Consider the following 27,327-nt stretch of genomic DNA (forward strand, 5'->3'; position numbering starts at 1 on the left):
TCAGGTGCCAGGGCAAGGGTGAGACGGAGAGGTTTCACAGCACATCTTTTTGTACCTTTTGAATAGGAATATATTACCTTTTGAAATAAAAACTTTAATAGATTGTTAAAGTCTAACATATTAGATATAATAAACCAAGCATGAACAAAAACATAATGGCACGTTTCCGCCTACAGAAATAAATAGAATTAAAGACCCTAATAGACACTGCATGTGGTAACTGAAGCTACAGGTGTGTACTAAGACTAATCAAGGATGGTGCACTATATATGAAAGGAAGGAAGCAAAGGCCGGGACTCAAAAAAACTAGTATGTAAAATATGAAAGTGGAAGATGAGTTTGTATTTTATGCTATAAATAATAGAAAGCCATTTAAAATTTTTATTTTGGTAAATTGAAGTTTTACTTTTGATGAAATTCAATATATCCACTTTTTCTTTTATACTTAGTTCTTTGTGTCTTCTCTTGGAAACCTCTGCAGATGCCACTGTCGCAAATATATTCACCTACATTTTTTCCTAGAAGGTTTATAGTTTTAGCTAGAAATGCATTAGTTCTTTTTAACTACTACTTTCCTCTGATCATGTCCATTTCTAACTTTGAAATGAATAGGACTGATGATTTGGCTTATCAGTTTACAAGTTTTAGAGTTAAACACCTAGTTAGTATACAAGCCTTAAATTATTATAAATGAACAGAACAATGTGTGGTGGGTCAAACAAATTAACACATTCCACTGGTGAATCCCCAGCTCCTGCTTGTTAATACAGCCGTGTCATTACCGGAGCATTTTCTGGGGAAGCCTTCAGTAAGAAAAGAACTGATGCATTTTACTCTTGAAAAGTTGAGACTACAGGACTTTCCTGGCGGTCCAGTGGTTAAGACTCCGTGCTTCCAATGCAGGGGGCACGGGTCCAATCCCTGGTCGGGGAACTAAGATCCTACATGCCACATGGCATGGCCAAAAAAAATTGAAAAAAAAAGAAAGTCAAGACTACAAAAGATGTTCCTGATGTCTCAGATTATTTGCTGAGTCAATGGATGATTAATAAACTGATACCCAATTTCCCTTTGACACATCAAATAATTCTAAGATTCTTACCAGACTGTCATCTTTACTAACTGATATGAGTATAATGTAAGGAACTGACATACTTGTATTTCTTCACGTTCTTTTTTATCCGGAAAAGTTCTTGCAACTGTAGAATACTTTTCAAAAACTTTGCGTTCCTTTTGTAATTTCCTCATTTCCTCCTTTTTAAACTCCTCTATTCGAGCCAATTCTTTTGCTTTCTGTTGTTCAAAGTCAGCAATTTCTTTCCTAAAACAACCAAACCACGTTATAATCTAAGGAGACCACCTCAGTACAGTAATCCACATGTGGTACCAAAATGGAACACCAGTGACAACCTGGAATTGAGGAGCTGCTAGTTTTGGTGAATCCATCTTCAGCCCACAGTAGTGAAGTAACAGTCAATTAACTCAGTAAAGCACTACTCAACAAGCATTCACTGCATCCCTACTATGATTCAAGTACTACACTACGTGTACACTACACTACACTACTACACTACTGGAGAAACCACAGTGAGAAAAATAAACATCCTTACTCCTATAAAGCTTCTTACATTCTAGTGGGAGCGACAGATGACAATAAATAAGATTAACAAGTAAAATATATGGAACACTGGAAATGTTAAGAAGAATAAACCAAGGAATGAGGTTAGGAAATATGGAGGTTAGGAGCCTGAAATTATGGACAGAGTCATCTTGCTGAGGCAGTATTTGAGGTAAAACCTGAGGGACGTGAGAGAACCACCATGGAGGTATCTGGACAAAACAGTTCAGGCAGAGGGAACACCACATGCAAAAGCCCTGAGATAGGAACATGCCTGATGTGTTCAAAGAACAGGCAGGAGGCCAGTGTGGCTAAAGAGACAGAACGGTAGGAGAAAACGTCAGGAAAAAAGGGTGGGGGGCGCGGGAGGCGGGGCGATTAACTAGGGTCTGTGGATCACTGTGAAGACCCTGGTATTTAGCTTAGGAGCACGCGGGTCAGAGGAACTGTCAGGACTCGGGCTCCTTCTGGATGCTGTGTAAAGAGCACAGGGAGAGTGACGACACAAGACTGTGGAACAAGAGGCCCCTAGCTCACATCCTTCCACACAAACGCCATCCACAGACAGAAGTGCGTTTGTGGAAGCTCTAGGATTCAGGCAGGAAATGAGAAACGCTGGTGAAGCCTAAGATCAAGGACAGCCACTTAGAGAAGGCAGGCCCATGCCCCAGTGCCAGGCTTACCAAATGTGGTCCTGACGCACTGAAAACAGCCCCACTGCCAAAGGACCCAGGAGGAGCCATGCCCATTCATGCCCCTGGAAAGAGACCCACAGACCTTGCTCCTGCCTACAGATCCTGACACAGCCCTGTGACCTAGCTCCAGCCCTGTTCTATGTGGTACGGAGTCAGTCCTGCCCACCCAGGGACCTGGTAGGAAGCTGCTCAGAAACCTGGCAGGAGCCCCACCCATCCTCACGCCTGGAAACACACCTCCTGTCTACAGACTCAACAGTGGACCACGAGGCAGCCCCATGACCTAGCTCCAGCCCTGCCTGACTGTGGTCCAAGAAGTAGTCCTGTCCTACTGGGGATCCAGCAGGAACCACAGCTGACTGCAACCCTGGTAACAGGCCTACCAACTGTGGACCCAGCTACAACCCCACTTGACTGTGATCCTGAAAGTAGACCCACCGGTCCAGGGATCCAGCGGAAGAAGGTCTTTACCTGCCAAAAACAGTCTGTAAAGACAGAAACAGGTGTTTCTTCTTTCAAATGCAAAGACATCAACACAAGTCCACATAGATCACCAAGAATCAGGCAAACGTGACACCACCAAAGGACTAATGAAGCTCCAGTAACCAATCCCAAAGAAATCGAGGTCTACAGATGACCTGACACAGAGCACAAAACAATTGCTTTAAGGAAGCCCAGCAAGCTACAAGAAAACACAGAAAAACAGCTCAATTAAACCAGGGAAACGATACGTGAAACAAAACAATAAGTTCAACGAAGAGCCAGAAATCATAAAAAAAGAACCAAAAAGAAATTCTAGAGCTGAAGAATACAAGGAATGAAGTGATAAATGCAACAGAAAACGTCAACAGCAGACTCAAGCAGAAGAGAGAATCTGTGACTGTGAAGACTGGTGATTCAAAGTTATTCAGTCAGAGGGGGAAAAAAGAGAAAAGAATGAAAAGGAGTGAAGAAAGCCTGCAGGATTTATGGGACACTACTGTATGAATGAACTATATACGCATTATGGGAGTCCAGGAGGAAAAAAATCAACAAACCTTTAGCTAGACTAAGAAAAAAGAGAGAAGACTCAAATAAATAAAGTCATAAATGAAAGGCAAGGCATTATAACAGATGCCTCAGAAATAAAAAGGACCATATATGAATAATTATATTCGAAACTACTGGATAACTTAGAATGGTTAAATTCCTAGAAACATACAACCTACCAAAATTGAATCCAGAAGAAACAGAAAGTCTGAACTGACCAATAACAAATAAGGAGACTGAATCAGTAATCAAAAACCTCCCAAAAAACACAAGTCCAGGACCAGATGGCTTCACAGGTAAATTCCACCAGTCAAAGAAAAAATTAACACCATTCTTTTTTAAACTCTTCCAAGAAAAGAAGGAATACTTCCAAACTCATTCTGTGAGGTTAGTTATCACTCTGATACCAATGGCAGACAAAGATACAAGAAAGGAAAACTATAGGCTAATGTCCCTGATGAATACAGTGTATAAATCCTCAAAAAAATACTAGCAAACCAAATTCAACAGCACAGTAAAAGCATTAAATACCATGACCAAGTGGGATTCATCCGCAGGATGCAGAGTTGGTTCAACACACACAAATCAACTAACATGATGTAAACTGGTGTAGCCACTGTGCCGAACAGTATGGTGGTTCCTCAGCATTATTCACAATAACCCAAACATAGACACAACCCACATGTCCAGCTGTGAGCCAAGGAAGGCTAAGGATCACCAGAAACCAACAGAAGATACAAGAGAAAGCATGGCTCTGCTGACACCTTGACTTCAGGCTTCTAGCCCCCAGAACCATGAGAAAATAAATTTCTGTTGTTTCAAGCCATCCAGTTTGTGTATATTTTGTTACAGCAGCCCTAGGAAACTAATACACTGGCCAAGGTGGCCCTTGAATTCAGAGCTCCACACTGCTTTTCAAATTTCAATTTATGACCTCATCACGACGACAATTCTCCTTTTAAGACATCTTTGACCACAGTGGGTCATTTTATTTAAAAATTCTTATGTGGTATTTATTTCACTTCCTTCTCTCACTTTTATTGTTGGATTAATAAGAATTGTTTCAAATAGTTCAGATATAATCTTAAAAATAAAGCTGAATCACTATACATTTTCCCCCACTTACAGATGCAAACTTACCTGAGTTTTTCCAAGGCACTTTCTCGTTCAATGCGAAGTTTAGCTAAAGATGTGTTCTCAGCTTTAAATTTTTCTATTTCTGTTTCCAATTCAATAACTTTCTCTCTCAAAACTTGAGATCGAACATTGTCACCTATAAGATAAGCCACAAATACTGAACTTCACAAAAAGCTTTCAACAGCAAAACACTAGCTAGCTATTACACTAGGAGCCAAAAATATGGTAAACACCTGTACTATTAAAATGCATTAGAAACAATGCTTCTAAAAGCAAAGAAAAAAATTATTATAGTCGAACTTTCCAGATGGAACAGCCTAAATTTAAGAATCAAATCATTCTACCTCAAGAGTATCAATCTGATGACAAATGAACGTTATGTATTTAAAAAATCAAATAAATTTTTAAACCAATATACATAAATAGCTTAAGAACATGAATAAGTATTTGCAAGAGACTTAAAGCTCTAATGAACACCAAAATCAAAGTTTACCCCCCACTGATCAAAGAAATACAAATTAAGATCTTTTTCAGTATCAAATTTGCTACTTAAGAAAATAGCCAATGCTTTCGTCCTTCAACTACCCTTCTGGAAAATAACCCTGATTTGTAACACAAGGCTAAAATACACATTATCTACCCTTAGGCCCACTTCTAAAAATCTAGTTAAAGAACGAACTTATAAAATCATACAAATCGTCCTGCACAAAAATATGCATTGAAGTGTTATTTCTAATAGTGAAAAATAATTCGTATCCAACATTAAAGAAATTACTAAATAAAATTATGCTACATTCATATAATGCTCTGCAACCATTTTTAAAGTATACAAAGAGTTTTAATGATATGGCCAAAGCATATTATACACCTGGTCAAAAAGGATGAGGCGAGTTATAATATATGTCTCTACCATATGAAAAATACACAGGAAAAATGAATGGAAAGAAATATCCCAAAATGATATCACAATTACTTTAGGATAGGGTAGTTATAAACATTTTTGCTTCTACACTTTTTAACTTCCAAAATTCCTGCAAAAAATATTATTTTTAAATATATATATATTTTAAATATATTTTTAAAATCAGAGTATTTTTAAAAATTACCTTAAGTTATAATTTCTATTTTAAAGCACCTATGCTTTGCTAGACATTCAGAGTTTATAACATGACATAATGGAAAACTGTTTTCAATATAAGTTAATAAAATCCATCACATAAACTAAATACTATATAGCCACTAAATGGAATGAGACAGATGTGCGTGTATTAGAACAATCTTCAAAATTTATTATAAGCAAGGTGCAGAACAGTATATAAAAAATATGTTTTCATTTGTGCAGAAAGGAGGATTATACACACATTCACACATATGCTTTCATATGCATGGAATCTTTGTAGAATACACAAATGAAATGGGAAAGTTGATGTCTCTAAGAGCCCAGGTCTGGGGAAGAAAAGAAACTTGAATTTTACTGTGTTTCTTCCTCATCATATTTGGCAAGTAAATGCATGAGGTAGTTAAAAAAAAAAAAAAAAACTAATTAAAAAAAATACACACAGAGGTAGCACAGTAGCACAAACCACAAATTGGGTATTCCCTGGTTATAAAAGAAACTTAAATGTTATCTCACTTTATAATAATTAATTTTAAAGCCTTAGCAATAAGATACAGGCTAAAATTTGAAAAATCTGAAATCACAATTCTTCCAAAACTCTTATACTAGTGACTATTACATTAGATTCACAAAACAAATCCAATTTTAACAAATTACCTACTAAACTTTAACAAATCACCTACTAGATTTCCACTGAGCAACTAGAAAGGTTGGGATTTTAATAAGCATTCTGACAACATACTGATAAAATAAATGTTAAACTTGTAACATTCCATTACATAGTTTACAATGCTCTGACTTACCAGGCGGCTGGTCTTGATTTATGTTTAACTTGGGTTCATTTCCCAAGCGTGAATCTGATTTTGATTTTGGTTTCAAAGAAGGGAAGAATTTCATCATCAGATCCGAGGTAGGAGGAGGACTTGTGCTCCTACTGGATTTATTCAAGTCTTCTCCCTTCTTGACTGCTGCAACCTTCCTTTTTATTGTTTTGTCCAGTACACATTTTTCACTCTTATTAGGGTAGGTTGTCTGGGGAGTCCCATAAATGGCTTCATTCCCAAGAATAACATCATGTTTAAATGAATCATCTTCAAGGTCAGTCCAAGTTCTTTCATCATCAAAGTCAATTTTACTCATAGATGGGTATCTTCTTGAGGAATCAGAAGCTTTATTTTTCAAGCCTGCTATTATGATAGACTCATCACTACTGTAATCTTTATCAGACAAATCTAACTCAACATCTCTCCTCTTATCTTCTTCTTGAGTCCTGGTGTCCCTTAAAGGTCCCCTCCCATCACAGACTTGGGGACTATCTTCTCTGCTGCTGAAACCCCTTTCTTTATCCTCAGTTGATGGTTTTATGGTGACATCAAGGTGTTCCTCAGAATCAGTGCTATCATCACTGTCTGTACCACCCTCGTCATCGCTTGCATTCCACCTAGTTGGACTTTCACAAATGCTCATTTGGAACACTTTCCTATTGACTTTACAGGACTGTTCCTGCGATCCATCAGGTGAGGATACTGAATCAGGTTGTTTGGGTGCAACCTCACACTCACCCTTACTTTCACACTTGGTACGGTCTGGATCCTCATTTTGGTTACGCTCACTGATGGGATCCGGTGTTGCTGTCTTCTCTTGCTGCACAGCTTTGACAGGAGTAGAAGACAGCCGGTGACCTCTGCAGATCTGTTGGTCCCTCTCTAAGATCTTCAGTACAAATGAGGAATTACTAGAAAATGATATTTCATCAGCAGCTTGTTCTAAAAACAAAAATTCATCTAATTCCAAATTTTCCTTTTCCTTTTCTCGTTCCCAATTCTCTAACTTTTTCTGAAGAGAAATGTCAAGAGAAGATTCTGACTCTTTCGAAGTCTCACTTATTGGGCTCTTAGAAGCCACGCAGCTGGCCAGCCCTGTCAAAAGGGAAAGTCTGTCTTTACCTTGTGTATTATTCCAGATTTTGCAACCAACGTCACAAGGCTTTGTACACTCGGGTACATTTTCTTTATTATTAGATTCTACCGTTTTTTCTAAATTGATCTGACCTCTAAATTGCCCATCACATTTCTTCCCTGCCAGTATCTTCAACCCTGCTGGAGAGAGACTTTTCCTATTGTTACCCTTAAGCACTTTCGGCTTCTGACTGAGTGTGACACAACCACTCTTTGTTCTGGCTTTACTGTTCTTTTTGACAGGAAGGTTCTCTGTACACAGTTCTTTATTTATATGAGCAGTTTTCCGCTGGAATTGTTGTTTATCTAATTTAAACACAGGTTTGTCCTCTGAAATGCTCTGAGTAGTGACTAGTTTATTTTCTCTCCCCTTCTGAAACTTAGATTTAGCATTAGTAAATCTAGCTAAACCTTCTCCTCGTTTTAAGAATGGTTGTTTTGGTTTTGCTTTGATTAGCAAGGATCCTTCTGCTTCCTAAAATAAAAGAATATTTGAATTAATTCTGGTATATCCAAGTAATCTCAAAGTTATTTTTAAAGCAAATTATAAACAAATCTCTAAAGCCTTAAGATAATTTAATCAAAATAGTGGAAATGCTAACCCTTAGCTGTTTTTGTTTCAGTTCTTGTTCTTCCAACCGAATTTGTTCTTCTAAGTAGTCTTCAAAGGTTTGTTTCCTTTCTCTAATAGCAGCTTTAATAGGCCTAATCATGAAAGTAAAGTTATTTAACATTCAAATCATGTGGTGAATACTTTACACTTAGTGTGCCTGACTGAGAACTAACCTTTTTCAAAGTCTCAGATCCCCTCCGAGAATCTATTAAAAGCTACAATCCCACTCCATCCTCCAAAGCACAGAAATACACGTCACTCTACACATGATTTGAAAAACCCCTCTGAAGTCCACCTACTGACCTTAGATTAACTTTTGAAGTAACATATTCATTACATAAATAAAAATATTTCAAAAATAGTTCATTAAATACATTCTTTAAGATCCTTAATAATATAAACAAAACAATCAAAAGTCATTTGCCATTCCATAATGTATATTAAAATACTTAAGAAAATAATAAACAACCTCACAGTTGATATTTTATCTCTGACATAAAATTTTTAAATTCTGTAACCACACTCACTCAATTATTATTTGTAAGTGATACCATGTGTAAGACTCCAATATATGACTTTTTTCTCTTCTCCAAAACAGGATTTACTTATTTGAGAGAAGCTTAGTTTTATCCAGGTATTTCCCTTAGGTGAAAAAACTTTGCTCCATTTTTCCAGGACATTGTCAACCTGATGTATCTCCCCAACCTGCTTCTGTTGCTGACAACATGGAATACGTTGGATCTTCAACCCTTTACTTAAAAGCATACCCAGGCAAAAACAAGAAAACTATGGATCTTTCAGAGAAAGTACCAATAATAATGACTATTATACTAAATTCCTTCCAACATGGACGATACCTTTCTTCGATATTAACCACTTCTGAGGAATCACCAATTTTTTTTAAGTTCGTATTGTTCCCTTCCTGAATCTGTTCCGTCATTTTCTCCGAACATGGTAAAATACCTTCTCCTAGGATAAAAATGAGCAACAATTTAGTTCAAAAAAAAGCATATTAAAGTCTTAAAACTTGAGAATTTTACAAGTTACTGTACTAAAAAAATATTTAGTTAAACTTAATGTATACCAAAGATTTTAGAACTCTCAAGGAATTCTTTAATATGATAAAGAAAAACTACAAAATGCTAATGAAAACACAACATTCTGCTCTCCTTTCCAGCTGACCTCTCAAAAACCCGTGCCATAGTACTGGCTTCTGTGACCTGACAGTGAGCCCTCTGTTCGGTCACACTGTTACCTGATTAAATTTTGAAGCAAGTCCTTTGCTAGGACTGGACTTTATTCAAAGTATCTGGTGTTGAGTTCTCAATTCAGATCAACTTCGCTGGCAAGCTACTGAGGACTGAGACCCCCAAAATAATCCGGAAGCCATCCTGTGAAGTTGACAAGTGAAAGTCTGCAGACAGGAAAACCTCTCCTTTTACACACTGAGAATTCCCACTGCAGTCAATGAAAGATCTGTGTGTGTAAAGAGCACGTGAGCAGCGGGGATTCAGCCCCAGAGAAAGAAGGTGTCGAGCTGCCTTGGTAAAGAATTTATACACCACGTGGTCACAGTTTCTCGACAGGGCAGCAGCAGGAAACTAACAGAGCTGTAATGACGAAGTACTCTGAAGCATAGGGCACTGTTTTAGAGGTAATTCTACAAAATAAAACTTTACTTGGGGACCTTCAAGACGGCGGAGAAGACGTGGAGATCACCTTCCTCCCCACAAATACATCAGAAATACATCTACATGTGGAACACCTCCTACAGAACACCTACTGAATGCTGGCAGAAGACCTCAGACTTCCCAAAAGGCAAGAAACTCCCCACATACCTGGGTAGGGCAAAAGAAAAAAGGAAAAACAGAGACAAAGAATAGGGACGGGACCTGCACCTCTGGGAGGGAGCTGTGAAGGAGGAAAAGTTTCCACACACTAGGAAGCCCCTTCACTGGCGGAGACAGGGGGTGGCAGGGGGGATTGCTTCGGAGCCACAGAGGACAGCGCAGCAACAGGGGTGCGAAGGGCAAAGCGGAGAGATTCCTGCACAGAGGATCGGTGCCGACCAGCACTCACCAGCCTGAGAGGCTTGTCTGCTCACCCGCCGAGGCAGGCGGGGGGCTGGGAGTTGAGGCTCGGGCTTCAGAGGTCGGATCCCAGGGAGAGGACTGGGGTTGGCTGCGTGAACACAGCCTGAAGGGGTATGCCACAGCTAGCCGAGTATGCCACAGCTAGCCGAGAGGGAGCCCGGGAAAGTCAGGACCTGCCTAAGATGCAAGAAACCAGTTTCGGGATGCGCGAGGAGGGGGAGTTCAGAGCACCACCTAAACGAGCTCCAGAGATGGGCGCGAGCCGCGGCTATCAGCGCAGACCCCAGAGACGGGCATGAGACGCTAAGGCTGCTGCTGCCGCCACCAAGAGGCCTGTGTGCGAGCACAGCTCACTATCCACACACACACACATGCATGCACCCCGGGGACCTGTGCAGCCCGCCAAGCCAGGTCCTGTGATCCAGGGAAAAGTTCCCTGGGAAAACACAGAGCACGCCTCAGGCGGTTGCAACATAACGCAAGCCTCTGCCTCCGCAGGCTCACCCTGCATTCCGTACCCCGCCCTCCCCCAGCCTGAGTGAGCCAGAGCCCCCGAATCAGCTGCTCATTTAACCCTGTCTTGTCTGAGTGAAGAACAAAGAAGAGAAAGGGAAATCTCTCCCAGCAGCCTCAGGAGCAGCGGATTAAATCTCCACAATCAACTTGATGCACCTGCAACTGTGGAACACCTGAATAGACAACGAATCATCCCAAATTGAGGCAGTGGACTTTGGGAGCAACTTGGCATTTGCTTTCTGCATCAATTTGTTTCTAGTTTTAGGCTCATTTTAGGTTAGTATTTAGAGCTTATTATCATTGGTAGATTTGTTTATTGATTTGGTTGCTCTCTTCCATGTTTTTTTTCCTTTTCTCTTTTTGTGAGTGTGCATGTGTATGCTTCTTTGTGTGATTTTGTCTGTATAGCTTTGCTTTTACCATTTGTCCTACAGTTCTGTTTTTTGTTGTTGTTGTTTTTTTACTATAGTTTTTAGCGCTCGTTATCATTGCTGGATTTGCTTTTTGGTTTGGTTGCTCTCGTCTTTCTTTCTCTATTACTTTAAAAAAAAAATTTTTAATAATATTTTTTATTTTCATAACTTTATTTTTTTCTTTCTTTTTTTTTTCCTCCCTTTTCTTCTCAGCCAAGTGGCTGACAGGGTCTTGGTGCTCTGGCCGGGTATCAGGCCTGAGCCTCTGAGGTGGGAGAGACAAGTTCAGGACATTGATCCACCAGAGACCTCCTGGCCCCACATAATATCAAACAGCAAAAGCTCTCCCAGAGATCTCCATCTCAACGCTAAGACCCAGCTCCACTCAACAACCAGCAATCTACAGTGCTGGACACCCTATGCCAAACAACTAGCAAGACAGGAAAACAACCCCAACCATTAGCAGAGAGGCTGCCTAAAATCATAAAAAGTTCACTGACACCCCAAAACACACCACCAGACGCAGTCCTGCCCACCAGAAGGACAAGATCCAGCCTCATCCACCAGAACACAGGCACCAGTCCCCTCCACCAGGAAGCCTACACAACCCACTGAACCAACCTTACCCACTGGGGGGAGACACCAAAAGTAACAGGAACTACGAACCTGCAGCCTGCAAAAAGGAGACGGCAAACACAGTAAGTTAAGCAAAATGAGAAGACAGAGACATACACAGCAGATAAAGGAACAAAGTAAAAACCCACCAGACCAAAAAAATGGAAGAGGAAATAGGCAGCCTACCTGAAAAAGAATTCACAGTAATGATAGTAAAGATGATTCAAAATCTTGGAAATAGAATGGAGACAATACAAGAAACATTTAACAAGGACCTAGAAGAACTAAAGAGCAAACAAACAATGATGAACAACACAATAAATGAAATTATAAATTCTGTAGAAGGAATCAATAGCAGAATAACTGAGGCAAAAGAACGGATAAGTGACTGGGAAGATAAAATAGTGGAAATAACTACCACAGAGCGGAACAAAGAAAAGAGTGAAAAGAATTGAGGACAGTCTCAGAGACCTCTGGGACAACACTAAATGCATCAACATTCGAAAGAGAGGCCTCCCAGAAGAAAAAAAAAAAGGGACTGAGAAAATATCTGAAGAGATTATAGCTGAAAACTGCCCTAATATGGGAAGGAAATAGTCAATCAAGTCCAGGAAGCACAGAGAGTCCCATACAGGAGAAACACACGAAGACACGTATTAATCAACCTATCAAAAATTAAATACAAAGAAAAAATATTAAAAGCAGCAAGGGAAAAGCAACAAATAACATACAAAGGAATCCCCATAAGGTTAACAGCTGATCTTTCAGTAGAAACTCTGCAAGCCAGAAGAGAGTGGCAGGACATATTTAAAGTGATGAAAGGGAAAAACCTACAACCAACATTACTCTACCCAGCAAGGATCTCATTCAGTTTCAATGGAGAAATTAAAACCTTTACAGACAAAAGCTATGAGAACTCAGCACCACCAAACCAGCTTTACAACAAATGCTAAAGGAACTTCTCTAGGCAGGAAACACAAGAGAAGGAAAAGACCCACAATAACAAACCCAAAACAATTAAGAAAATGGTAATAGGAACATACATATCGATAAGCACCTTAAATGTAAATGGTTTAATGCTCCAACCAAAAGACATAGACTGGCTGAATGGATACAAAAACAAGACCCATATATATGCTGTCTACAAGAGACCCACTTCAGACCTAGGGACACAAACAGACAGAAAGTGAGGGGATGGAAACAAATATTCCATGCAAATGGAAATCAAAAGAAAGCTGGAGTAGCAATTCTCATATCAGACAAAACAGACTTTAAAGACTATTACAAGAAACAAAGAAGGACACTACATAATGATCAAGGGATCAATTCAAGAAGAAGATATAAAAATTGTAAATATTTATGCACCCAACATAGGAACACCTCAATATATAAGGCGAATGCTAACAGTCATAAAAGGGGAAATCGACAGTAACACAACCATAGTAGGGGACTTTAACACCCCACTTTCACCAACAGACAGATCATCCAAAATGAAAATAAATAAACACAAGCTTTAAATGATACAGTAAACAAGATGGGCTTAATTGATATTTATAGGACATTCCATCCAAAAACAACAGAATACACTTTCTTCTCAAGTGCTCATGGAACATTCTCCAGGATAGATCATATCTTGGGTCACAAATCAAGCCTTGGTAAATTTAAGAAAATTGAAATCGTGCCAAGTATCTTTTCCGACCACAACACTATGAGACTAGATATCAATTACAGAAAAAATCTGCAAAAAACACGAACACATGGAGGCTAAGCAGTACACTACTAAATAACCAAGAGATCACTGAGGAAATCAAAAAATACCTAAAAACAAATGACATGAAAACATAACGACCCAAAACCTATGGGATGCAGCAAAAGCAGTTCTAAGAGGGAAGTTTATAGCAATACAATCCTACCTCAAGAAACAAGGAACACCTCAAAAAAACAACCTAAACTTACACCTAAAGCAATTAGAGAAAGAAAAACAAAAAACCCAAAGTTAGCAGAAGAAAAGAAATAAAGATCAGATCAGAAATCAATGAAAAAGAAATGAAGGAAACGAGCAAAAATCAATAAAACTAAAAGCTGGTTCTTTGCGAAGATAAACAAAATTGATAAACTACTAGCCAGACTCATCAAGAAAAAAAAGGGAGAAGACTCAAATCAACAGAATTAGAAATGAAAAAGAAGAAGTTACAACTTACAGTGCAGAAATACAAAGGATCATGAGAGATTACTACAAGAACTCTATGCCAATAAAATGGACAACCTGGAAGAAATGGACAAATTCTTAGAAAAGCACATCCTTCCGAGACTGAACCAGGAAGAAATCGAAAATATAAACAGACAAATCACAAGCACTGAAATTGAAACTGTGATTAAAAATCTTCCATCAAACACAAGTGCAGGACCAGATGGCTTCACAGGTGAATTCTATCAAACATTTAGAGAACAACTAGCATCTATCCTTCTCAAACTTTCCAAAATACAGCAGAGAGGAACACTCTCAAACTCATTCTACGAGGCCACCATCACCCTGATACCAAAACCAGACAAAGATGTCACAAAAAAACAAAACTACAGGCCCATATCATGGATGAACACAGATGCAAAACTCCTCAATAAAATACTAGCCAAGAGAATCCAACAGCACATTAAAGGGATCATACACCATGATCAAGTGGGCTTTATCCCAGAAATGCAAGGATTCGTCAATATACACAAATCAATCAATGGGATACAACATATTAACAAACTGAAGGATAAAAACCATATGATATTCTCAATAGATGAAGAAAAAGCTTTCAACAAAATTCAACACCGATTTTTGATAAAAAACCCTCCAGAAAGGAGGCATAGAGGGAACTTTCCTCAACATAATAAAGGCCATATATGACAAACGCACAGCCAGCATCGTTCTCAACGGTGAAAAACTGAAATCACTTCCACTAAGATCAGGAACAAGACAAGGTTGCCCACACTCACCACTGTTATTCAGCATAGTTTTGGAAGTTTTAGCCACAGCAATCAGAGAAGAAAAAGAAATAAAAGGAATCCAAATAGGAAAAAAAAGAAAACTGTCACTGTTTTATTTACTGTCACTGTTTGCAGATGACATGATACTATACATAGAGAATCCTAAAGATGCTACCAGAAAACTACTAGAGCTAATCAATGAATTTGGTAAAGTGGAAGGACACAAAATTAAAGCACAGAAATCTCTTGCATTCCTATACACTAATGATGAAAAATCTGAAAGAGAAATTAAGGAAACACTCCCATTTACCACTGCAACAAAAAGAATATAATACCTACGAATAAACCTACCTAAGGAGACAAAAGACCTGTACTCAAAAAACTATAAGACACTGATGAAAGAAAATAAAGATGATACCAACAGATGGAGAGATATACCATGTTCTTGGGTTGGAAGAATCAACATTGTGAAAATGACTATACTACCCAAAGCAGTCTACAGATTCAAGGCAATCCCCATCTTGTCAACTACCAATGACATTTTTCACAGAACTAGAACAAAAACTTTCACAATTGGTATGGAAACACAGAAGACCCCAAATAACCAAAGCAATCTTGAGAAAGAAAAATGGAGTTGGAGGAATCAGGCTCCCAGACTTCAGACTATACTACAAGGCTACAGTAATCAAGACAGTATGGTACTGGCACAAAAACAGAAATACAGATCAATGGAACAGGATAGAAAGCCCAGAGATAAACCCATGCACATATGGTCACCTTATCTTTGATAAAGGAGGCAAAAACATACGATGGAGAAAAAACCACCTCTTCAATAAGTGGTGCTGAGAAAACTGGACAGCTACATGTGAAAGAATGAAATTAGAACACTCCCTAACACCATACACAAAAATAAACTCAAAATGGATTAAAGACCTAGATGTTAAGGCCAGACACTATAAAACTCTTAGAGGAAAACACAGGCAGAACACTCTATGACATAAATCGCAGCAAGATCCTTTCTGACCCACCTCCTAGAGAAATGGAAATAAAAACAAAAATAAACAAATAGGACCTAGTGAAACTTAAAAGCTTTGCACAGCAGAGGAAACCATAAACAAGACGAAAAGACAACCCTCAGAATGGGAGAAAATATTTGCAAATGAAACAACTGACAAAGAATTCAATGTACAAAATTTACAAGCAGCTCATGCAGCTCAATATCAAAAAAACAAACAACCCAATCCAAAACTGGGCAGAAGACCTAAATAGACATTTCTCCAAAGAAGACATACAGACTGCCAACAAACACAGGAAAGACTACTCAACATCATTAATCATTAGAGAAATGCAAATCAAAACTACAATGAGGTATAGTACAATGACCTCACACCAGTCAGAATGGCCATCATCAAAAAATCTACAAACAATAAATGCTGGAGAAGGTGTGGAGAAAAGGGAACCCTCTTGCACTGTTGGTGGGAATGTAAATTGATACAGCCACTATGGAGAACAGTATGGAGGTTCCTTAAAAAACTAAAAATAGAACTGGCATACGACCCAGCAATCCCACTACTGGGCATATACCCTGAGAAAAGCACAATTCAAAGAGCCATGTACCACAATGTTTATTGCAGCTCTATTTACAATAGCCAGGACATGAAAGCAACCTAAGTGCCCATCGACAGATGAATGGATAAAGAAGATGTGGCATATATATACAATGGAATATTACTCAGCCATAAAAAGAAACGAAATTGAGTTATTTGCAGTGAGGTGGATGGACCTAGAGACTGTCATACAGAGTGAAGCAAGTCAGAAAGAGAAAAACAAATACCATACGCTAACACATATATATGGAATCTAAAAAAAAAAAAAAAAAAAGTGGTTCTGAAGAACCTAGGGCCAGGACAGGAATAAAGGCACAGATGTAGAGAATGGACTTGAGGACACAGGGAGGGGGAAGGGTAAGCTGGGACGAAGTGAGAGAGTGGCATGGACATATGTACACTACCAAATGTAAAATAGATAGCTAGTGGGAAGCAGCCGCATAGCACAGGGAGATCAGCTCGGTGCTTTGTGACCACCTAGAGGGGGGGATAGGGAGGGTGGGAGGCAGGCTCAAGAGGGAGGGGATATGGGGATATATGTATATGTACAGCTGATTCACTTTGTTATATAGCAGAAACTAACCCAACACTGTAAAGCAATTATACTTCAATAAAGATGTTTAAAAAAAAAGAAAAAAACACAAGTCTTCAAAAGTTTAATGTTATGGAGAAAAAGGTGTGGGCTTTCCTAAGTTAAAAAAGACTAAAGGACTTCCCTGGTGGTCCAGTGGTTAAGACTCCATGCTCCCAATGCAGGGGGCATGGGTTCTCTCTCTGGTCGGGAAACTGAGATCCCGCACGCCTCGTTGTGCGGCCGGAAAAACAAAACAAAACAAAACAAAAAAAATAAAGAGTTGTAACAACTGAATGTAATACATAAACCTTGACTGGATCCTATTTTTAAAAAAACACCTTTAAAAGGCAATTTTGGGATCATAGGGAGAATTCTGAATTGCATTTGCATAGATAAGGTCCCTAGGTATAATAACAGTATTGTGGTTATATAGAAGAATGTCCTAATTTTTACTTGATATTTGAAATGATATAATGTCTGCATATTATTTGCAATGAAATGACTCAGCAAACTATATACAGATGTAAATACAGATATAAATTTAAGTATAGATACAGGTATATACACACACATACAAATATAGATAGACAAAGTAAATATGGAAAAATATCAACTGTTGCATGTAGGTGGTAGGTATACTGGTAATTACAGCAGTGGTCTTTCAACTTTTCTGGATGTTTGAAATTTTCCAAAATAAAAGGTTAAGGGGACTTCCCTGGTGGTCCAATAGTTAAGACTTTGCACTTCCACTGCAAGGGGCGCGGGTTTGATCCCTGGTAGGGGAAGTTCCGCATGCTGCACAGTGCGGCCAAAAAAAAAAAAAACATTGAAAAGGTTAAGGGAGAGTACTGTTTAAAAAATAAGGAAGAGACACGACCTCTTTACACCCAGGAATTACTCGAAATTAGGAATAAGTTTTTATCCCAAAACTGCCCAATCCTAAACTGTAAGTATAGACACCTTTTGCCATATCATTTGTGTTTTTCTATAACTTACTCTAAGGAACATATACATAAAAACACCATTAAAATTGAAAACTAAATTAAAAATAATGGAAATGACTCAGTCCTACCACAAAGAACATTAAATACTGATATATTATTTGATGATCTGCATAAAGATGACAACCATTAAAATTACGGTTATGAAGGCTACAGAACGTACCATAGCATTTTCCATGTTGAGTGGGAAAAGAACACAATTTATTATACAATATTTTATGATTACAAAATGTGGAGGGGGAAAAAAAGGCCAGGGAGTGAGCACAGCAACAGGACTTAAAAAAATTTTTAAAAAAAGGACAAGAAGAAAATATACTAGAAATGCCTCGAGAGCTCCATGAGTTTGGACCATCAGACACTGAGTGCCAGTTCTCTGGCAGGCACGTGCCGGGTTCTGGGAACACAGAGGGCCAGCGACGAGTGTCTGGGTTAGGGGGATTCCTTTTGTGAGTAATAACTCCCATCACCAACCTACTGCTCACACTTCACATCTTCTATCCTGTGCCCCACCACTAGCACACACATTTTAACTCAATTTTAAACTTTTCTAAGGTCTCAAGGAAAATGGTGCATGCAGAACTCGCTGCCTCCCTTTTTGAAGACCCACGCTGCCACGCGAGGTTTGAAATTGGCATGAGTTGTCCTGCAATTTGTTCCTGGAAAGTCACAAATTCTATGTCTGGTTCTGTGTCCTATCCAGGCTCAGTGGCTGTGTAGCAGGTAGGATCTCACAATTAAAGATGCAGGGGAGGGCTTCCCTGGTGGCGCAGTGGTTGAGAGTCCGCTTGCTGATGCGGGGGACGCGGGTTCGTGCCCCAGTCCGGGAGGATCCCACATGCCGCGGAGCTGCTGGCCCCGTGAGCCATGGCCGCTGAGCCTGTGCTCCGCAACGGGAGAGGCCGCAGCGGTGAGAGGTCCACGTACCGCAAAAAAAAAAAAAAAAAAAAAAAAAGATGCAGGGGAGGGCTTCCCTGGAGGCGCAGTGGTTGAGAGTCCGCCTGCCGATGCAGGGGACACGGGTTCATGCCCCACTGGTCCGGGAAGATCCCACATGCCGCGGAGCGGCTGGGCCCGTGAGCCATGGCCGCTGAGCCTGCGCGTCCGGAGCCTGTGCTCCGCAACGGGAGAGGCCACAACAGTAAGAGGCCCGCATAACCGCAAAAAAAAAAAAAAAAAAAAAACAAAGATGCAGGGGACAAGGAAAAAATGCAGAAAGGACTTTTCTTGTCTTAGAACAACCAGGTGACACTGTCAGTTAACTACAGAAGAGAGAAAAAGAAGTAACTCACCTTTAGGATGGTTATGGTTTTCTTCCTTCAAATCATTTTTTTTCACAAGTGCTTCTTGATGTTGAGCCTCATAAAACAAATTGGGAGAAGCACCACTTTTTGAAGTTAAGACAAAATCTGGATGAGTAGTTCTACGGAAGTTGTTTTGTTCATCGGATAAAATGTTGGAAGTGTGTTTTTTTTCTTGGGTTTGATTCTGGTAGATATATGATGGTAAGAAGGGCGTGGGTTTCTCTACAGTGGCTGAATTTCCTGGAGATCTGTACTTCTGGCTCTGGTCATCAGGCACTAGAGTTAAACCTTACGATTAAGAAAATGAAAAAAACTGATGACTTTCTATAACATTTTCTGTACTACCTGTTACCCCTATTATTGAATACAAAGTTTTCTCCCAAGTGATAAAAGTATCTTTTCCTCATTAATAGGAAACTATGTTTAACAAAATCATGAAATTGTAAGACTCCAAAGTGACCTTTGATTTTTGAATATATTTATACCACGATTCATGTGCAGTTTGTACGTGGCAGAGCTGCAGCACCGCCTAACTCTGGAAGGCACCGATCACGCTCCATCCATGAGCACTGCTGGGAGCTGTCAACTCTACAGCCCTGTGACGAATACAGTTAAATGGAGAGCACCAATGCAGATAGTTACAAATAATCTGAATTGCTCCTTGATGATCAGTAACTGCTGTGTCACAACACACAAACGCATCTTCCCTTTATATTACCATTAACATGTTGGTAACCTCAGGTGGTGGAATTATGGGTGACTTCTGTTTTGTACTTTTCTGTAGTTCCTAGATTTCCTGTATTACTTTTTACCTGTTTTGTTTCTTAAGTCTCTACTTTTGAAATCACCCGATAAACAGAGAGAGGATGCCCTTTCTATACACCTCTGAGGTACAATTCTTAGAGGATAGGTGGCAATACTAGCCATCCTGCCTGCTGTACCAGTCCCTTGAAATCCTGCTACTTTCCTCTGTTCTCCCGGATTGTTTCAATTAAACAGAATTAAAAGACATAATGGGAAGTGTTTCATAAAAAAGGCATGCCACTTATGTCCTATACCATCTGCCTCATCCCCAGCCCACAAATAAAACTGGAAATCAGGTAGGCCCTCATTGAGTATCAGAGTCAACCTCCCTTCCTTAAAAACAATACTCTCCCACTAAATATTTTTAACGAATGGTCAACCCACTTCAGCCTAAAAACATCTTTGACAGAAGAGCAACAACCCAAAGCAGCAGCTCTCATAGCATGATCTGTAAACCCCTGGAGGTCTCCAAGACTCTTTCAGGCCATCCACCAAGCTCTAAGCTATTTTCAGAAATATTAAGACAGTACTTGCCTTTTTCACTGTGTTGACATATGTACTGATGCTGCAAAGGCAAAATGGAAACCTCCTGGAGACTCCATTCAAAAGCAGTAGAGCAGCACCCACTGCGCTAGCAGTCACTGTGTTCGTCACCGCCATGTACTCTCAGTTTAAAACCAAAACAGAACAGTTCTGCGCTTCCCTGGTGGTGCAGTGGTTAAGAATCCACCTGCCAATGCAGGGGACATGGGTTCGAGCCCTGGTCCAGGAAGATTCCACATGCCGCGGAGCAACTAAGCCCGTGCGCCACAACTACTGACTCTGCACTCCAGAGCCCATGAGCCACAACTACCGAAGCCTGCACGCCTGGAGCCCATGCTCTGCAACAAGAGAAGCCACCGCAATGAGAAGCCCGTGCACTGCAAAGAAGAGTAACCACAACTAGAGAAAGCCCACGCACAGCAACAAAGACCCAACGCAGCCAAAAATAAATAATTTTTTTAAAAAAACCTTAAAAAAAAGTTTTACTTAAGAATGTTCTAGATAAAGCAGCAAAAATTATTAAATTTTTAAATTAAATTTTAAGCCTGAGTACATGAACATTCTATAGGACAAAATGAGAAGTACGCATAAATCACTTCTGCCGTAAACCAAGACATGGACTGTGAAATTTTTGAGCTATAAGCTCAACTAGAGGAACTTCCTTGGCAGGCCAGTGGTTAAGACTCCAAGATTCCAACGCAGGGGGGTAGAGTGCCCTTGGCGGGGAACTAACATCTCACATGCCTCGTGGCGCAGACAAAAAAAATCTGCTAAGCTCAACTAGACACTTCTTTCAGGGAACATTTTTTTTTTTTTTTTTCGGTACGCGGGCCTCTCACTGCCGTGGTCTCTCCCCTTGCAGAGCACAGGCTCCGGACGCACAGGCTCAGCGGCCATGGCTCACGGGCCCAGCAGCTCCACAGCACGTGGGATCCTCCCGGACCGGGGCACAAACCCGCGTCCCCTGCATCGGCAGGCGGACCCTCAACCACTGCACCACCAGGGAAGCCCAGGAACATCATTTTTACAAAACGACAAACGACAAACGATGAGTGATTTAAACCTCAGTACTTGGCAGGCATTTTCTCAAAGATGAAACAAGTGAGCCAGTTACTTCAAAGAAGCTGACAATATTCGTTGCCAATGATAAAATTTGAACTTCCAAGTAAAAATGAGAATGTTGGAAAACATGTCCATCGCCATGAGCTTGACAACTTTATAATACAGTTATGATGAGATCTGTGGTAGTATTAATGGATATAAATTTTTATAATGAAATATGTCAATATTTTAAAAACCTACATAACTCAGGGAATTATTATTTTCCAAATGCATGGTTTGGTTTTACCAAACCAAAGGTGATGAAAAATCCATTCAAAATGCCAAGATAATTAATGAAAGAATAAATAATCATAATAATTTACTACCAGGTTTATATAAAATGTTTTGAAAGGCACAGTAAGTTTTCAAAATGTATGTGTTAAGTTCAGGTATTTTTTATATTAAAAAAAATTATTGATCACTGACAGTTAACTTAAATGTTGTTCCCAGAAAACATCACTTAAAAGTTTTACTTGTATAGAGAATGGGCTTGAGGACACGGGGAGTGGGAAAGAGAAGCTGGGACGAAGTGAGAGAGTGGCATGGACATATACACACTACCAAATGTAAAATAGATAGCTAGTGGGAAGCAGCCGCATAGCACAGGGAGATCAGCTCGGTGCTTTGTGACCACCTAGAGGGGTGGGATAGGGAGGGTGGGAGGGAGACACAAGAGGGAGGAGATGTGGGGATATATTTATATGTATAGCTGATGCACTTTGTTATACAGCTGCAACTGACACACCATTGTAAAGCAATTATACTCCAATAAAGATGTTTAAAAAAAAAGAAAGAAACAACATTGTAAAGCAATTATACTCCAGTAAAGATGTTAAAAAAAAAGTTTCGTTTCTTTTTGCCTTATGGAAGGATAAATGCACAGTGCTTTGCCAAGTACAGTTTGATGATTCACTCCTGAGTTTCTGTGACTTCCTTCTGGAATCCCTGCTCTTGGTGTTATCTGAGAAATTAGATGATCTGCCTATGACTTTATCTTTTAATGTGACCTTTCTCTTATGCCATGTGCACCTGAGAGAGTAAGATATCAGTAGAGACCCAGACTCTGGAGTTCAACAAACCTCACTCCAGGTGTGGAAATTAAATACAGGTTGGGTACAGCAAATAAAAGAGAGATTATTGTCATTCTACTTAGAACTGTATGATCCCAGAGTTTGAAGGAAATGTACACTCAGTTTATTCCAATCACTCATAGAATGCATAAAGGTATAATATAACATCCCATTGAGTGGTATGGTTTGTAATTACTGTTATTTATTTATTCATTTCACTTAATTTGATGTTTTAAATTGTGGAAGTAATTCTTGCTTATTTTGGCAACTCAAATAGTTCGAAGTATAAAGTTAATCTGCATAAGTCCACATCTTCTTATAAAATCAATCCCTGGACTTCCCTGGTGGCGCAGTGGTTGAGAGTCCGCCTGCCGATGCAGGGGACACGGGTTCATGCCCCGGTCTGGGAAGATCCCACAAGCCGCGGAGCGGCTGGGCCCGTGAGCCATGGCCGCTGAGCCTGCGCGTTCAGAGCCTGTGCTCCGCAACGGGAGAGGCCACAACAGTGAGAGGCCTGAGTACAGCAAAAAAAACAATATATCAATCCCTTGGAGTAAATTATTAATATTCATGTACGATTTCACACCCTTTTTTATGCTTATACAAACATCTACAGTACTCAAAATTACTTTCAAGAATAAATCATTCTGACCTTGAATGATTCTGACTTTCAGAAACTTCCTAAAATTTTATGATACTTTAGAAACTGAGATCTAGGGACTTCCCTGGTGGTCCAGTGGTAAAGAATCCACCTACCAATACAGGGGACGCGGGTTCGATCCCTAGTCGGGAAACTAACATCCTGCATGCCATAGGGCAACTAAGCCCACATACCACAACAACTGAGCTTGCACACCTCAGTGAGAGCCCTCACGCCCAGGAGCCTATACGCCACAACTAGAGAGAGAAAAAAACCTGCACACCACAACTAGAGAGAAGCCCGAGTGCTGCAACGAAGAGAAAAAGATCCCGCATGCCTCAACGAAGATCCTGTGTGCCGCAAGTAAGATCTGACGCAGCCAAATAAAAAAAGAAACTGAGATCTATTTTAATTAATGCAGTAATTATTTTTAATAATCTTTATTTTTAAAGAAAAAAATGGCAAGACATTCTAATATATTTTAATGTAATAGAGCATGAAAATTCACTAATATGATTTCAGATTCCATGTTGTGAATAACCGCTAAGAAACGACCACTTGTTGAGTTTGGTGCAGTATCAAAGAAATAACCAAAATTATTTGAAAAGCCTATTAAAATACTTCTCTCCCCTTTTTCCAATTACATGTCCGTGTGAGGCTGGGTTTTTTTTCACATACATCAACCAAATCAACATAACTGAAGAGATGGGAGGCAAAAGTAGATACGAGAATCAGCTGAGTTCTTTAAGCCAGATGTTAAAGAGATTTTCAAAAACATTAAACAATGCAATTCTTCTCACTAATTTTTTAGAAAATTTTTTTTCATTAAAAAATGTTATTCTCTGGTTGTGCAGTGGTTAAGAATCTGCCCGCCAATGCAGGGGACACAGGTTCGAGCCCTCGTCCGGGAAGATCCCCACGTGCCGTGGGGCAACTAAGTCTGTGCACCACAACTAGTGACGCCCGCTCAGCCTAGAGCCCATGCTCTGCAACAAGAGAAGCCACCGCAATGAGAAGCCTGCGCACCACAACAAAGAGTAGCCCCTGCTCGCCGCAACTAGAGAAAGCCCGCACACAGCAACAAAGACCCAACGCAGCCAAAAAAAAAAAAAAAAAAGTTATTTATAGCATGTAATTGGTTATTATTTTAAATGAATTAATTTTTAAATTTCTAAGTTTTAATTTCTAACACAGTAAATATCAATAGCTATAGCCCATATAACACAAGCTTTTTGGGGTCCTCAATAATTTAAGAGTGTTACAGGGTCCTGAAACCAAAAAATGTGAAAATGGCCCTAAAGCAATTGTTTCATAACTCCATGGAGGTAGTTCTTATATTAATAAGTTTGACATCTGCTTCCCTATTGCTCTACCATAGTGCTATTTCTACCTTAAGAACTATCACAGGCTATTGTAAGTGATTCTGATTATTATTTTTATGTATTCCATACAGGCACTCAATTATTTCAAGATACATACCACGTTCCCTATGTTCTCTAAGATAAACATCCAAATGCCCTAAACCACTCTTCATCTGCTACAGTTCTCATCACCAGCACTACCACCACTCCCCGAGTACCATCCAGCCACACTCTGCACATTCATTTGCCAATCTTTTCTTCTTTGTATTCTCAATGTCCAGCGCAACCTCTGAAGAGAACAAGCATTTTACTGAATCAGTAAAGCATGTCTCTTAAAAGGTAGCCCAAGAAGCAAACACACTGCTCCAGACCGCTGTTTTTCAAACTGTGGGACATAATCCATTTTATCAGCAGACACAACAGATCATGAATGGCATTTTTTTTTAATGACATACAATGGAATAAACAAAATATCCTTGTTACCTGCCAGGCACACCAATAAGAACTGATTCATGAAATTTCTTTGAAATTACGAGTCATCATTTAAGATGGTTTTGTTACTATGCGGCACGGTCAAAAAACTTTCAAAGCTACTGCTCCGGATCACATTTCCACTGCTTTCCCCCCACTGATAAGCACATCATGCTTTCTATTAACTGACCTGGCATACAACAGAAAAACTGTCCTCTACTACCACAGAAGATGTTTCTGGTGCGGCTCTTTAGCTGAGCAGCATGGCTTCTACACATCCGCATCTTTACGACCCTGAGCAGTTTTTCATTCATCAGGCAGGGGTTGTAAACCAGTAGCCCTAGGCCAAATTCAGCTCTGGATCTTTCATTCTGCTGGGTCTTTTTAAAATTTTATTTTATAAATAAATATGAATGCCTTTAAGCAGGGCACACATGCTCCAGAATGGCACAGATCCCTCATCCCAATTATATTACACCACCACCATTCCATAGTTGTCTGCTTGGCTTCTTAAGAAATTGGAGTTTGCAACACATGATAGAGAAATGGTAGAAATGACCTGTCAAACAATGAAAGACAGGAAGTGTAGGTAACTGTCCATCGCTGTACCAAGCAAAGGTCTTACGTAAGCACATACTACCTGGGAGTGTATGCTGCCCAGACACCATGGTGAGCAGCTTCTCCTGTTCCGCCATGAGTCTTTGCAGTTGCTCTAACTGTTGCCTCTTCAGTTGTTCCTGCTTCTTCTGTTGTACTTCTTTCAGCTTTTTAAACATAAAATTAACTTGATTAAACTAACTTAATATTTCTTTATGGACCTTTGCCCCTTACATTTATCTTAATCCCTCCCATCTCCCTTCTCATATCTTCTCTAATAAAGAGTTTCAAAGAGGGCTCTCTAGGGACATCCCTTGTGGTCCAGTGGTTAAGACCCCGTGCTCCCAATGCAGGGGGCCCGGGTTCAATCCCTGGTCAGGGAACTAGATCCCACATGCTGCAACTAAAGACCCTGCATGCCGCAACTAAGACCTGGCAGAGCCAAATAAATAAATAAAAATTTTAAAGTTCTAAAAATTAAAAAAAAAAAAGAGGGATCTCTAAGTAACTAAATCTGCCACCAAAACTAAACTCTCAACTAAGAAACAGAACAAGTCACATGAATCCTTTGACTCTTAAAACAGGATAGGTATCAGTACATTTATAATCAACTTTTCTTCCCTAATATTTGGTCAACCATTTCCAATTTAGTTTTTACAAAATGAGGGAGCAACCTAAAGATGTTACCGTAAGTGCTATATTTATATCTTACATATTAAATAGGCTTTAATGTTTCATATCAAACAAAAGGCAAAATATGGTGTTATGAGGCTTTCACAGTACAGGGGAAGAAACAAAAAGACCTGGAACAGGTGACCTTTCGTCGTACCTGCAATAACTGTGCAATAACACAGATACATATTAAGTCAAATCCCGTTTTACCTGTTCAAGCTTTTTAAAAAGTGGGTCTTTATAAGCCACTTCTTTGAATTCACTCACAGGATCTGAAATAAAGTCATTTTTGTTATCTTCCCAGTGTCCAGGAGCATGCTGACATGCCACTATTTGTGTTCCCTCTTTAGTCGAAGGAAAGACTCTCTGTGTTTCAGATTTATCTGATTGTAACTTGTAAGGGCTGTTGGGCTCCAACTTCTGTTCTTCATGAAGTGAATCTTCTTCACTTATAAAGCTGAAGCTATTTGAAAAATCTGTGGGGTTAATAGGAAAGCTGGTAGAAATGTTCACATTTACTCGCTTCTCTTCCTCTGCTTCCAAAACAGGAAATCCACGATTTAATATGACCCCAGCCCGAGAAGGACTGGTCATCCACTGGGTTAAGAAGTTCTGCCCACTGTTTAACTCTGAAGAGGCTGACATCAGGAACATTTTAGTCCAATGACACTACTGTATTTAAATAATGTAAAAGCTAGAAGAGCTGTTAATTTCCAACACCTGTAGAAACAAGACAGCCAACAAAAATTATTAGTTAAAGTTATTCAACCCAAACCTAACCCAGCACAAAAACCTACTGAATATTTCT

The 27,327-nt window shown here is 39.6% G+C and overlaps 1 protein-coding gene across 2 annotated transcripts in view; it reads right to left on the bottom strand.

The window, feature by feature from the left end:
* CENPJ (centromere protein J) overlaps positions 1-27,327 on the bottom strand; it is a 53,840-nt gene that overhangs the window by 18,858 nt on the left and 7,655 nt on the right. For both annotated transcript variants that reach the window (XM_059995545.1, XM_059995544.1), the window contains exons 3-10: positions 26,730-27,239; positions 25,891-26,014; positions 19,249-19,548; positions 9,025-9,136; positions 8,157-8,259; positions 6,400-8,029; positions 4,483-4,615; positions 1,156-1,321 (exon numbers count right to left, since the gene is read on the bottom strand). In XM_059995545.1, the coding sequence (XP_059851528.1) occupies positions 1,156-1,321; positions 4,483-4,615; positions 6,400-8,029; positions 8,157-8,259; positions 9,025-9,136; positions 19,249-19,548; positions 25,891-26,014; positions 26,730-27,173 (3,012 nt within the window). In that variant the 5' untranslated portion in view covers positions 27,174-27,239. The remainder of the gene's footprint in view (positions 1-1,155; positions 1,322-4,482; positions 4,616-6,399; positions 8,030-8,156; positions 8,260-9,024; positions 9,137-19,248; positions 19,549-25,890; positions 26,015-26,729; positions 27,240-27,327) is intronic.

Source organism: Delphinus delphis, chromosome 18 (genome assembly GCF_949987515.2).
Source record: "Delphinus delphis chromosome 18, mDelDel1.2, whole genome shotgun sequence".
In the NCBI taxonomy this organism is placed as follows: Eukaryota; Metazoa; Chordata; class Mammalia; order Artiodactyla; family Delphinidae; genus Delphinus; species Delphinus delphis.